The sequence below is a fragment of the Cherax quadricarinatus genome, chromosome 47 (assembly GCF_038502225.1).
Source record: "Cherax quadricarinatus isolate ZL_2023a chromosome 47, ASM3850222v1, whole genome shotgun sequence".
In the NCBI taxonomy this organism is placed as follows: Eukaryota; Metazoa; Arthropoda; class Malacostraca; order Decapoda; family Parastacidae; genus Cherax; species Cherax quadricarinatus.
Window position 1 is genome coordinate 19,036,365 of NC_091338.1, and position 14,965 is coordinate 19,051,329.

Below are 14,965 nucleotides of genomic sequence, written 5' to 3' on the forward strand. Positions count from 1 at the left end.
GAGATGGGAAGTACAGTGTCTGCACTCTAAAGGAGGGGTGTTAATGTTGCAGTTTTATAACTGTAAAGCACCCCTCTGGCAAGACAGTGATGGAGTGAATGATGATAAAAGTTTTTCTTTTTCGGGCCACCCTGCCTTGGTGGGAATCGGCCAATTTGTTAAAAAAAAAAATTAGAGCCGATTTCCTTTATTCAATATACAGTACACTACTGTATAAACATTTAACAATATACCAAAAACATTATAAATGGTGCAAAGGTGATATTAAAACAATATCAAAGATGGTTGACACAAACTAACTACCATTATAGTATGCTCCTCACTGAGTGATGAATTCATTTAATGATGTGGTCTCAGGAACGGAACTCCGTCATTAAGTGAGGAGAGGCTGTATCTCTCCTCCTATTTTTAACTATCAACTTATTAATCTCACTTCAAAACACTTTCTTATTCTCAACAAAATCTATTGACAGAATCTCACCCACTCTTTCATTTGCTCTCTTGTAACATTCCTTGACCACTCTCTTAATTAACCTATTTTTTCCTCTCCATGTACTCCTCCCTTCTTGCATCACTTCTACTTTATAAAAACCTGCCATATGCTAGCTTTTCCTCTCTTACTACTCACCATTTCACCAATCGCTCTTCTTCCCTCCCACACCCACTTTCCTGTAACCACAAACTTCAGCAGAACACTAACACTACATTCTTAAATCTACCCCATACCTCTTCAACCTCATTGCCTATACTCTCACTAGCCCACCTTTCTTCCAATAGTTTTTTATATTTTACCCCAAATGCCTCCTCCTGTAGTTTATAAATCATCATCTTTCAACAAGTCAGCCACATCCCGCCGAGGCAGGGTGACCCAAAAACAAAAATAAAAGCTTCTCTCTAAGTTTAGTAATGTACAGTAGACTGTCATTTAACACGAGTTTATTTGGCACAATTCGGGTATAGCACGTCTGAAGAATTGCAGCACAATTTTATGTAACACTTCATAAAATTAATTTAACATGGTTCGCGGGAGGGGAAAATTTTTTGAGCTCGCTGTTGCCCATGGGATTGGCGGTGGGTTACACCAGTGAGTCAATGGGGGAGACCTACCGCCATCCTCCACCACCATCAGCTATCCACACCACCCTCCCAGCCTTCAGTTTGGTTCATGTGTGTGTAGGACGGATACTGGGGAAGCTCACTGTGTTTCTTTACATATGTATTTTAACTGTCATATCTTAAATTTGCCAAGCAATCATGGCACCCAGTATTCATACAAGTGTTGCTGAAAGCGGCAAGAAAAGGTTTAGGTCTTAGAATTAACAAAGAAGACAGAGATATTAGACAAGAGATAACCTGTGGCCATAATGAATTGTCACTGTGCACATAAAATGAGGTAAATATGAGTTTGTGTGATTGAATCACTGACTTACTGAATGACTGACTTGTTGAATGACTTACTGACTTGACTGAATGACTTACTGACTTGACTGAATGACTTACTGACTTGACTGAATAACTTACTGACTTGACTGAATAACTTACTGACTTGACTGAATGACTTACTGACTTGACTGAATGACTTACTGACTTGACTGAATGACTTACTGACTTGATTGAATAACTTACTGACTTGACTGAATGACTTACTGACTCGACTGAATTAATTACTGACTTGACTGACTGAATGACTTGACTGACTTACTGAATGACTTAAAGTTACACTTTTTCACTGAAGAGGATCCTGAAACGGTGTCTAGAGCAGCTGATGCCTTACCATCAGTTGTATAATGTACTGTAGGGTTAAATAGAACAGAAATCCATTACAGAATTTATGCACACTCCAGTACAACCATCCACTTCAGTACCAGAACCTCTACCATCCACCTCAGCCCAGTAGAGCCACTGCATAACTCTCCACTCTCCTCACAATCATCAACAAACACCAGTGCCCGCAATTTAATGCAAGAAATACTATTATTTCTGTTGCATTTGTAGTCTTAAGCAGTAAAAACAACATAATACATCATGACAATGAACTACAATTAAATATTCCTTTTATTTTTGTAAGTTCCGTTGGTCTAAAAAAAGTTGTTTGTCTTTTTGGGGGTTCCCAGGAACGTAGCCCTATTTTTCCCATAAGTTCTTCAGTTCATCTAACATGGTTTTTTTACCTAACACGACATTTTCAGGAACGTAACTACCATGGTAAATGACTACCACTGTTTCTTCTGGGTAGGTATTCAGGGTTTTCTGAGTGGTATGTGTTGTTTGTGTGTTTAGTTACTGCAGTAGGAAAAAATCCTGTATGGGGCAGCTGGGGAAAAAATTTAAACTGGAGGTTCCTAAGAAGTTGACCATGTGGCAGGGTTTGTATTAGACCTTGTACCAGATCTTGCAAAGATAGTCGAATGAAGTGTGGATTTATTCTGTAAAGTTTGAGTATCTAGTACCATGGGAAATAACATGGCCTGATAATGAGGGTGTTTTTTGTATATACGTATATGGCATTTTGCTTTAACCTTTTTTCCAAGTTAATGATAGTGTGGTTTAAAATTGCCCCAAGACCTTTATTAATGAAAAATAATAATAATGCAAGCCTGGTAATACATAGTGAACCTGATGATTTGAGGGGAAAAGGTTACAACCCCTCATATTTTAACAAATTTAAGAAGACAGTATGGGCTAAAGGAGTTTCATATGGAGACCTACGAGTCTGTATAATTGACTCAAAAATGTAGCAAATCACTTGAGGTCCAGTGAAATCTTGATTTACTGGACTTAAGGGAAGAGGATGTCTGTTAAATCTTAATGATAATATTGTTTATCCACACTTGTAACAATATTGGAAAATTTGGCAATTATCATACTTTGTCCATTAGATCCAAAATATATTCACCTAGCAGACCATCATAATAATAATAATAACAGACTGCCTGTTGTTTCTAGAGGTTGTCCGGCCACAGATTTTGTCGGGTGAATCCAAAATCCACTACATTGGGATCTGTTAAAATGAGTTTTTACTGTACAGATTATATCTAACATTAAAAATTCAGCAGTGAGTGTACTCTTACCTCTTCTCTAAAGTCATGCCCAGTTGTATGGGTATAACGTAATAATAGTTCCCTTTCGTGATCCGAGAAAGCCACATCTTCTGGAGGTTCCACATCACTTACCATGAAGAATGGATGGAAAGTGACATCTGCATTAGCATCAATTTGGGCTGCTTCCTGTAAAAAAACAAAAATCCTTTTGCATCTACTCCTATTCATTTTGAGATCTCTCTTGAAGTTTAGTTAATTAATTAAAATACATGTATATGAGGTGTGATAGACGTTCATAGATTAAAATTTTTTAACAACCAGTTCCCACATGGGCAAAATGACTTTGCGTTGTGAAAGCAATCAACATCATATCCATTTCTGTAATATATTTTCCATTCTATCAAATGAGACCAAGAAAACAAGAATACAGCCATAAAAACCATACAAAAATATACCGCTAAGGGGAGGCTAACGGCTAAGAAGTGAACTCTGTTATTTATGATCTGATTTCTTTTATTTTTGGAGTACGGTAAGAAGCATCTTTCCATCATACATTGCCCAAGTTTCAATAAGATAGCCCAACAAACAACTGAGAGAAAAAAAAAAATAAAATAATAATAATAATAATAATATAGGTAGTAGGTTGGTAGACAGCAACCGCCCTGGGAGGTACTACCGTCCTGCCAAGTGAGTGTAAAACGAAAGCCTGTAATTGTTTTACATGATGGTAGGATTGCTGGTGTCCTTTTTTCTGTCTCATGAACATGCAAGTTTTCAGGTACGTCTTGCTACTTCTACTTACACTTAGGTCCCACTACACATACATGTACAAGCACATATATACACACCCCTCTGGGTTTTCTTCTATTTTCTTTCTAGTTCTTATTCTTGTTTATTTCCTCTTATCTCCATGGGGAAGTGGAACAGAATTCTTCCTCCGTAAGCCATGCGTGTTGTAAGAGGCGACTAAAATGCCGGGAGCAAGGGGCTAGTAACCTCTTCTCCTGTATATATTACTAAATGTAAAAGGAGAAACTTTCGTTTTTCCTTTTGGGCCACCCCGCCTCGGTGGGATACGGCCGGTGTGTTGAAAGAAAGAATAATAATAATAATAATAATAATAATAATAATATCTTTATTTACTACACATACATGTACTGTACATGGTATACAGGCCTAGCTGACATCAGTGACATACAGTGGTCCCCCGCTTTCATAGTTCCCAGCAATCGTAAATTTCGCCAATCATAGGGGTATTTTCGTATAAACATGGACTCGCTTTTCATAGGTTGACTCGCGAGTCGTAGTTCGTCCGGGATGCGTACCCACGGCGTGAGCCGGGGCGGCAGCCAGTCTGGCATTGTTTACCAGTGCGCGAAGGTCCCCTCACGTGCTCCAGCGAAATATTTCATAATATTCCATTTATTTTAGTGCTTGCAAGTACACTAAATAAGCTACCATGGCTCCAAAGAAAGCTCCTAGTGCCAAGCCTGTGGTAAAGAAGGTGAGAAATACAATTGAATTTAAGAAAACCATCATTGAACAATATGAAAGTGGTACAAGTGTGGCCGAACTGTCCAGGACGTATAAGAAACCCTACACAACCTTATGTTCCATAGTGGCCAAGAAAAAGGAAATAAAGGATGCTGTTGTTGCAAAGGGAGTAACTATGCTGACAAAAATGAGATCACCAGTACTGGAAGAGGTTGAGAAGTTATTATTGGTGTGGATAAATGAGAAACAATTAGCAGGAGATACTCTTATGACTTCGATTATTTGTGAAAAGGCTAGGCAGTTGCATGAAGATTTGGTAAAGAAATTGCCTGCAAATAGTGGTGATGTGAGTGAATTTAAGGCCAGCAAAGGCTGGTTTGAGAGATTTAAGAACCGTACTGGCATACACAGTGTGGTAAGGCATGGTGAGGCTGCCAGTTCGGACTACAAGGCGGCTGAAAAATATTATTTTTTTATTATCACACTGGCCGATTCCCACCAAGGCAGGGTGGCCCGAAAAAGAAAAACTTTCACCATCATTCACTCCATCACTGTCTTGCCAGAAGGGTGCTTTACACTACAGTTTTTAAACTGCAACATTAACACCCCTCCTTCAGAGTGCAGGCACTGTACTTCCCATCTCCAGGACTCAAGTCCAGCCTGCCGGTTTCCCTGAACCCCTTCATAAATGTTACTTTATTCACACTCCAACAGCACGTCAAGTATTAAAACCATTTGTCTCCATTCACTCCTATCAAACACGCTCACGCATGCCTGCTGGAAGTCCAAGCCCCTCGCACACAAAACCTCCTTTACCCCCTCCCTCCAACCTTTCCTAGGCCGACCCCTACCCCGCCTTTCTTCCACTACAGACTGATACACTCTTGAAGTTATTCTGTTTCGCTCCATTCTCTCCACATGTCCGAACCACCTCAACAACCCTTCCTCAGCCCTATGGACAACAGTTTTGGTAATCCCGCACCTCCTCCTAACTTCCAAACTACGAATTCTCTGCATTATATTCACACCACACATTGCTCTCAGACATGACATCTCCACTGCCTCCAGCCTTCTCCTCGCTGCAACATTCATCACCCATGCTTCACACCCATATAAGAGCGTTGGTAAAACTATACTCTCATACATTCCCCTCTTTGCCTCCAAGGACAAAGTTCTTTGTCTCCACAGACTCCTAAGTGCACCACTCACCCTTTTCCCCTCATCAATTCTATGATTCACCTCATCTTTCATAGACCCATCCGCTGACACGTCCACTCCCAAATATCTGAATACATTCACCTCCTCCATACTCTCTCCCTCCAATCTGATATCCAATCTTTCATCACCTAATCTTTTTGTTATCCTCATAACCTTACTCTTTCCTGTATTCACTTTCAATTTTTTTTCTTTTGCACACCCTACCAAATTCATCCACCAATCTCTGCAACTTCTCTTCAGAATCTCCCAAGAATATGTGCATGAATTCCATGAGTACATAGAGGCTGAAGGACTGAAACCTGAACAAGTGTTCAATTGTGACGAAACAGGCCTCTTTTGGAAGAAAATGCCAAAGAGGACCTTCATTACACAAGAGGAAAAGGCAATGCCAGGACACAAGCCTATGAAAGACAGGCTGACGCTAATGTTCTGTGCTAATGCTAGTGGGGATTTCAAAGTGAAGCCATTACTTGTGTACCATTCTGAAAATCCCAGAGTGTTCAGGAAAAACAATGTTATGAAGAGTAAATTGTGTGTGTTTTGGAAATCTAATAGTAAGGCATGGGAAATCTAATAGTAAGGCAAGGGAAATTTTCGTCGAGTGGTTCAATGAAGTGTTTGGCCCTAGTGTGAAGGAGTATCTCCTGGAAAAGAAATTGGATCTCAAGTGCCTGCTAGTAATGGACAATGCACCTGCTCATCCTCCAAACTTGGATGACCTAATTTTCGAGGAGTTTGGGTTCATCACAGTAAAGTTCTTGCCCCCAAATGCCACTCCTCTCCTCCAACCCATGGACCAGCAGGTTATTGCAAACTTTAAAAAACTCTACACAAAAAGCAATGTTTCACAGGTGCTTGACTGTGACCACAGACACTCACTTGACCCTAAGGGAATTTTGGAGAGAACACTTCAGCATCCTCCACTGCATAACCCTTATATGTATGGCTTGGGAGGGAGCGACTACCAGGACTTTGAACTCTGCCTGGAGAAAATTGTGGCCAGATTGTGTCGACAAGAGGGATTTTGAAGGATTTGGGACTGACCCTAATGAGCCTGTCTGTTGTAAAATTAATTGTGGCACTGGGGAGTTCCATGGGGTTGAATGTGAGTTTGGAGGATGTGGAAGAATTGGTGGAAGACCACAATGAAGAGCTCACCACTGAGGAGCTGCAAGAGCTTCAGCAGGAAGAGCAACACATCGCAGCTCAGAATCTTGCTGCAGAGGAGGAGGAAGAGAGATGGAAGAAGATGCCTTCTTCAGAAATTAAAGAGATTTTTACTATGTGGGGTAAGATGGAAAGCTTTATGGAGAAACATCACCCTAACAAGGTTGTTGCAAGCCAGGTTGGCAACATGTACAGTGACAAAGTCTTGAGCCATTTTAGGGAAGTGTTAAAGAGACGCCAGAAACAGAGCTCTCTCCACAGTTATTTTGCGAGACAGGACTCCAGTGACTCTCAAGGTGGTCCTAGTGGCATTAAGAAACAGAGAAGAGAAGCAACCCCAGAAAAGCAAATGGTACCCGAGGTGTTGATGGAAGGGGATTCCCCTTCCAAACTATAAACAATCCACTCTCTCCTCCTCCAGTCTCCCATACACTAAGAAGAATCTCCAATAAAGGTAAGTGTTATGCTGTTAATGTTTCATTCATCATTTCCCATTGTATTGTTTATGTACTACATGTATATTTCATGTAAAAAAATTTTTGTTTTAATACTTAACATAAGAACATAAGAAAGGAGGAACACTGCAGGAGGCCTGCTGGCCCATACTAGGCAGGTCCTTTACAATTCATCCCACTAACAAAACATTTGCCCAACCCAATTTTCAATGCCACCCAAGAAATAAGCTCTGATGTGAAAGTCCCACTCAAATCCAACCCCTCCCACTCATGTACTTATCCAACCTAGATTTGAAACTACCCAAATTCCCAGCCTCAATAACCCAACTAGGTAGACTGTTCCACTCATCAACTACCCTATTTCCAAACCAATATTTTCCTATGTCCTTTCTAAATCTAAACTTATCTAATTTAAATCCATTACTGCGGGTTCTCTCTTGGAGAGACATCCTCAAGACCTTATTAATATCCCCTTTATTAATACCTATCTTCCACTTATACACTTCGATCAGGTCTCCCCTCATTCTTCGTCTAACAAGTCTGGGTGTCAGGAACGGATTAATTGTATTTACATTATTTCTTATGGGGAAAATTGATTCGTAAATAGTAAATTTTGTTTATAGTAACGGCTCCAGGAACGGATTAATTACGAAAAATGAGGGACCACTGTACTACTATATAGAAAGCCCCTTGTTATGCTGAGCTTTTCAGGGAAATTAGGTCAGTGTCCCAGGATAACACCCACACCAGTCCACTAACACCCAGGTACCCATTTACTGATGGGTGAACATAGACAACAGGTGTAAAGAAACACGCCCAATGTTTCTATCCTGGCTAGGAATCGAATATTTACCAAAAACCACTTATGGCTAGCCCAAACCAGGTACTAAAAATAAGCTACTTTGACTTTTTTGGGTTATCCTAGGTTCTCTACACACATGTTGCTCTGTGTGATAATCTATGTAGAGAAAATTGTTTTTTTGTTTTAGTTTTATGGTGCAGTACGAGTGTATATCACAGTTAGCACTGTGCTATACTCCATTTTCTTTAATATAAGCCCCCCCAAGACAGGAATTTGAGAATGATACTTGTATCCCATATCCTCTTCATACCTCCATCGAACTGCTCGGTATTATGCCAATTATTCATTCTGGAGTATTTAACCTGTTTTTATGTTACAGTGAAACCTCAAATTTCGAACGTATCGCTTATCGAACTCTTCAAAAATAGAACCCTTTTTTCAAACCAACTTTGTCCCTATTATCGAACTCGCCCCTATTTTCGAACCGCCGGGTACCGGACTTGTCCAGCAGCCCGCTTTGTCTGTGTCCTCACGCAGGCGCCATGAGCCAGTCTGGTTTTGTTGATGCTTGAGTAACACTAACCTGCGATCTCATTCAAACATTTTACGATTATTTCATTGTGTTTAGTCCTTGTGGGACTGTGAAATAAGCTACAATGGGAGCAATGAAACTTGCTAGTGGTACCCCTATGGTAAAGAAAGTGAGAAACACCATAGATGTGAAGAAGGAAATAATACAGAAGTGGAATGATGTCCAAGTGGAATGATGTCCAAATGTTTGTGGAGAAGTACCACCCTGAGCAAGCTGAAACAAGCCATCTTTGCAACAAGTTCAGTGACAGAACCATGTCCCATTTTAAAGAAATCTTAAAGAGGCACCAGAAACAGAGGACTGTGGACAGTTATTTTGTGAGACAGGGGTCCAGTGACTCTCAAGCTGGTCCTTGTGGCATTAAAAGACAGAGAAGGGAAGTAACCCCAGAGATGGATTTGATACCTGAAGTCCTCATGGAGGGGGATTCCCCTTCCAAACACTAACCCCAACTCCCTCTCTCCTCCTCCTCCCTATCTTCCAGATGCCATCACCAATCTTCAATAAAGGTAAGTAAAATGTTATTTTATATGTTATTTAAATTTATTAATACATAATTGAACACTATATTTGTGTGTTTGTAAAACTATAATTAATCTCTATAAAATGTATTTTGTTTTGTGAATATTTTTGGGTTTCTGGAACGGATTAATTGTATTTCCATTATTTCTTATGAGAAATATTGCTTCGCTTTTCAGACTTTTCGAATTTAGAACTAACTCCTGGAACAGATTAAGTTCGATATTTGAGGTTCCACTGTATTTATATTGCTTAATATGTCATATTAGATCAATTGTGATAGGCAAAGAAGCTGTAGTGCTGATATTAGTGTAATAATAAAGCATATTCCCCTGCATGTAGGTAGTAGGTTGGTAGACAGCAACCGCCCAGGGAGGTACTACCGTCCTGCCAAGTGAGTGTAAAACGAAAGCCTGTAATTGTTTTACATGATGGTAGGATTGCTGGTGTCCTTTTTTCTGTCTCATGAACATGCAAGATTTCAGGTACGTCTTGCTACTTCTACTTACACTTAGGTCACACTACACATACATGTACAAGCACATATATACACACCCCTCTGGGTTTTCTTCTATTTTCTTTCTAGTTCTTATTCTTGTTTATTTCCTCTTATCTCCATGGGGAAGTAGAACAGAATTCTTCCTCCGTAAGCCATGCGTGTTGTAAGAGGCAACTAAAATGCCGGGAGCAAGGGGCTAGTAACCTCTTCTCCTGTATATATTACTAAATGTAAAAGGAGAAACTTTCGTTTTTCCTTTTGGGCCACCCCACCTCGGTGGGATACGGCCGGTGTGTTGAAAGAAAGAAAGATTCCCCTGCATCATGAGACTGAGCTCATGGCAACTGACAGTGGCTTCAAAGCCACCTTATCTTTAACCCTTTCAGGGTCCAAAGGCCAAATTTCAAAGTGCACACCAGTGTCCAAGAATTTTCAAAAAATAATTTATTTTTTCTTATGAAATGGTAGAAAATCTTTTTCTGAAGATAAGAAAACAAAAAGTACAAAATTTGATGGAAAATTGACGAAATTATGCTCTCACGAATTTTGATGTGTCAGCGATATTTACGCTTTGGCGATTTTGCCGACTTTGACTCCCAGTTTTAGGCCAATTACTTTATTCCAGTCAACCAAATTCTTAGCTATTTCACTAGTATTACTTCTGTTCTATCGACTGAGCACAAGAAATCGCCAACTCAACTGTTTCAACTACAAAAGAAAGTGATAGGAAATAGGTAATTTGGCCAGTTTAGTGCAATGTTCAAAATATTCCAATTTCAAAACAGGGTCCAGAATAAACAATACAGGCATTCCTGACACTAAACTAACATTTCCTTGTTCATTAGTTACGTTTTCAGACTTTACAAATGAATTCCATTTTGATTTTTAATTCACATAATGAATTTTTATTCAAACCGAGAAATGGAAGATTTACTGTCATGCAATATTGTAATAATTGTATAAATAATATCAGCACATTTGTGAACATATATCAGATTCACCAGCAGGCGTGTATTAGATGTGCGAGGTCATTTGTTTACTCTTGAACATCGGAAAAAATTTAACATTTCCACTACTTTGAGCTCATTTTCAAGCCATTTTCAGTACTAAAACCAATCAAAATCATCTCTATTTCTGTAATATATCTTCCATTCTATCAAATGAGACCAAGAAATCACAAATACATCTATATAAAACATACGAAAAAACACTGCAAAGTTGCTGTTTTAATCGAAAATTACGGTTGCAGTTTTTTTTCTCTCATTATGCACTGTGTGCTGCAGGATTTGTTTTATGTGGTGCACACATACTACACAGATGTATTCTCTCATATCTAGGCCCAAATTTACCACTCACAGCTTATCAGAGTGAACTGAGCTCATGACATAGATCTACGGTTTGGACCCTCAACATAAAGCCGCAGATCTACAGCACGGACCCTCAAGGGGTTAATGGGCAATGTACTGTGTAGGTGCTTTACACAATGAGAAGCATTTCTTTTATTCGTTGGAACCATGACTAAGGCTAAAAGCAAGCAGGTTATAACAATAAATGGAGAAAAAGAAATTGGAATGACTTATGCAGCAAGTAGCACCACCAAACAGTAGCAGCAGGTTGGTGTGGCAACCCTGGAAATTTGAAATTATGCTAGCCAAAATTAGTCCCGAATAACTGAAGGAACCGAATAATTGATTCCCGGATTTATGATGGCGGACCTGTATTACAGCGGAACCCTGAGTTTCGAACTGCTCCCAGCTCCACCAATTATGTAAGTGTGTTATCGTAAGTACTTTTGTAAGTGTATTTTTGGGGGTCTGAAACGGACAAATCTAATTTACATTATTCCTTATGGGAATGAATTCGTTCAGTAACAGCACTCAGCAACAGCATACATGTCATTTCTGCCATAGAAGAGGTCCCAGTTTCAATGAATGTTACTGCATTTTCCTTACAGTATTTGTCCAGCCAGCAATTGACACCAACTGCCCTGGACAACCATTCATTTCCAACTCTCCTTGGCAAAATACCACATACGACAGGGCTTTCACCCTTCTTCCTAATTACGTCCATTGCTGACCTATACCTGTTAATCAGGTGTAGAAAGAGGTTTGGTAATAAGTAATACATATTTTATGAAAAAGAGGATAAATAAATATACAATACCTTTGATATACCTTTGAAGAGTTTCGAGAGTTTATCTACTCTCTGAGCCCGGCCATGGGCCAGGCTCGCCTGGTGCCTGCCTGGTCAACCAGGCTATTGCTGCTGAAGGCCCGCTGCCCCACATATCCATCACAGCCTGATTGATCTGGCACCTGGTGAAGATACTTGTTCAGTTTTCTCTTGAAGGCTTCTACACTTGTTCCAGCAGTGTTTCTGATATCTTCTGCTAAGATGTTGAAAAGTCTAGAACCCCAGATGTTGATACAGTGTTCCCTTATTGTCCTCACCGCACCCCTGCTCCTCACTGGGTTTATTTTACACTTCCTCCCATATCCCTCACTTCAGTATGTGCAGACTTGGGACCAAGCCCTCGAGTACCTTCCAGGTATATAAAATCATGTGCCTCTCTCTCCTCCGCTCCAATGAGTACATGTTCAAGACTTGAAGGCGTTCCCAGTAGTTTAGGTGCTTTACTGGCTCAATGTGAGCCATAAACGATCTCTGTATTTGTTCCAGCTACAATATCTCTCCTGCCCTGAACGGGGCCGTCAGCACTGAGCAATATTCTAAGTGAGGGAGCACTAGCAATTTGAAGAGTGCCACCATCGGCATTATTTCCCTTGTTTTGAAAGTTCTCAATACCCACCCCGTCATCTTCCTGGCTGTCGTGATCTTTGTCTTGCTATGGTTTTTAAAAGAAAGGTCCGCTGACATAATTATTCCTAGGTCTTTTACGTGTTCCTTACGTTCTATTTGGTGACCCTCTTGAGTTTTGTACATAGTGCTCCTTTTGAGTTCTTCATTCTTTCCATACCTAAGCAGCTAGAACTCATCAACATTGAATGTCATGTTGTTCTCCACTGCCCAAGGTATGATATAGCACATAATGAAAGTAGTTTGTTAGATTATATATTGGTGGATAAAAGGTTGATGGGTAGGCTCCAGGATGTACACGTTTATGGAGGGGCAACTGATACATCGGATCATCATTTAGTTGTAGCTACAGTTAGAGTAAGAGGTAGATGGGACAAGAGGAAAATGGCAACAACAAGTAAGAGGGAGGTGAAAGTGTATAAACTACGGGAGGAGGAAGTTCGGGTGAGATATAAGCAACTATTGGCAGAAAGGTGGGCTGGTGCAAGTATGAGTAGTGGGGGGTTGAAGAGGGTTGGAATAGTTTTAAAAATGCCGTATTAGAATATGGGGCAGAAGTTTGTGGTTACAGAAGGGTGGGTGCAGGAGGAAAGAGGAGTGATTGGTGGAATGATGAAGTAAACAGTGTGATAAAAGAGAAAAAGGTAGCTTATAAGAGGTTTTTACAAAGCAGAAGTGTTATAAGAAGAGTAGAGTATATGAAGAGTAAAAGAAAGGTGAAGAGAGTGGTGAAAGAGTGCAAAAGGAGAGCAGATGATAGAATGGGAGAGGCACTGTCAAGAAATTTTAATGAAAATAAGAAAAAAAATTTGGAGTTAAACATGTTAAAAAAGCCTAGGGAGCGAATGGATTTGTCAGCTAAAAACAGAGTAGGGAAGTTAGTAGATGGGGAGATGGAGGTATTGGGTAGATGGCGAGAATATTTTGCGGAGCTTTTAAATGCTGACGAAGAAAGGGAGGCAGTAATTTCATGCACTGGCCAGGGAGGTATACCATGTTTTACGAGTGAAGAAGAGCAGGATGTACGTGTGGGGGAGGTGCGCGAGACATTACATAGAATGAAAGTGGGTAAAGCAGCTGGAACTGACGGGATCATAACAGAAATGTTAAAAGCAGGGGGGATATAGTTTTGGAGTGGTTGGTATTTTTGTTTAATAAATGTATGAAGGAGGGGAAGGTACCTAGGGATTGGCAGAGAGCATGTATAGTCCCTTTATATAAAAGGAAGGGGGACAAAAGAGATTGTAAAAATTATCGAGGAATAAGTTTACTGAGTATACCAGGAAAAGTGTACGGTAGGATTATTATTGAAAGAATTAGAGGTAAGACAGAACGTAGGATTGCGAATGAGCAAGGAGGTTTTAGAGTGGGTGGGGGATGTTAAGATCAAGTGTTTACATTGAAGCATATATGTGAACAGTATTTAGATAAAGGTAGGGAAGTTTTTATTGCATTTATGGATTTAGAAAAGGCATATGATAGAGTGGATAGGTGAGCAATGTGGCAGATGTTGCTAGTATATAGAATAGGTGGTAAGTTACTAAATGCTATAAAGAGTTTTTATGAGGATAGTGGTGGGTAGACGTGTCCAATATGGCTGATCTCCAAAATGACAGCCAAAAACCGGGATAGAATTTCATCCAAAAAAGTGGCCAAAATCTGAATTGGCTGATATCCGGAACAGCCGATAACCGAGGGTCCACTGTATGTGCTTTTTTCATAAGCTTTGGAAATTTAAATTCTGACACAGTTTATGTAAATGGAAAAAAATATAGGAATACATATCAGTGTGGGTCATTCACATTGATAATACTGAATCAAGACTACGTATACAGAAAGAAAACACAAATAGATGGAAAATTTGTTTGAGAAATTTTATAATGATGCATCTTATGGATAACAGTTAACAGTGTATGTTATAGTACTTGAAAGATTTATTAGCCAACAAAACCAGCATACCTGAAACAATGCAGGAATGTCTGTTGTTGGTTGTTCAGGTGTATCAACTGCAATCATGTCTCCCTCAGGTCCCTCGATCACTGCAGTAGCTTCCACACCTTCCCCCTCACAGCCAACCATACCAACAGCACCACACACTGCTTCATTAGCATTGGCATCATCCTGAAATTGACGATACATTTTATTCCTCACTAGGAACTAATATAATGCTCCACATGGCTTAGCAATTATTTCCACTGGCAAGAATGAAATATGATAAAATGCCAGCAGCTGTGGGAGAGTGGGAGGTGCCTAAAACAAATACAAATGTTAAGGTTACATACCAAAGTTTGTGCCAAGTCGTTTATTTCTCTTACAAAGTGGTTTATTTTTTACAATGTACATCGAGAAGTTATATATGGA

General features: G+C 39.8%; 1 protein-coding gene across 1 annotated transcript in view; it reads right to left on the reverse strand.

Moving 5' to 3' along the window:
- The window catches only part of trus (programmed cell death 2 like trus), a 54,623-nt gene that overhangs the window by 17,761 nt on the left and 21,897 nt on the right, over nt 1-14,965 (reverse strand). The window contains exons 4-5 of the mRNA XM_053787769.2: nt 14,564-14,725; nt 3,072-3,227 (exon numbers count right to left, since the gene is read on the reverse strand). Of these exons, the coding sequence (XP_053643744.1) occupies nt 3,072-3,227; nt 14,564-14,725 (318 nt within the window). The remainder of the gene's footprint in view (nt 1-3,071; nt 3,228-14,563; nt 14,726-14,965) is intronic.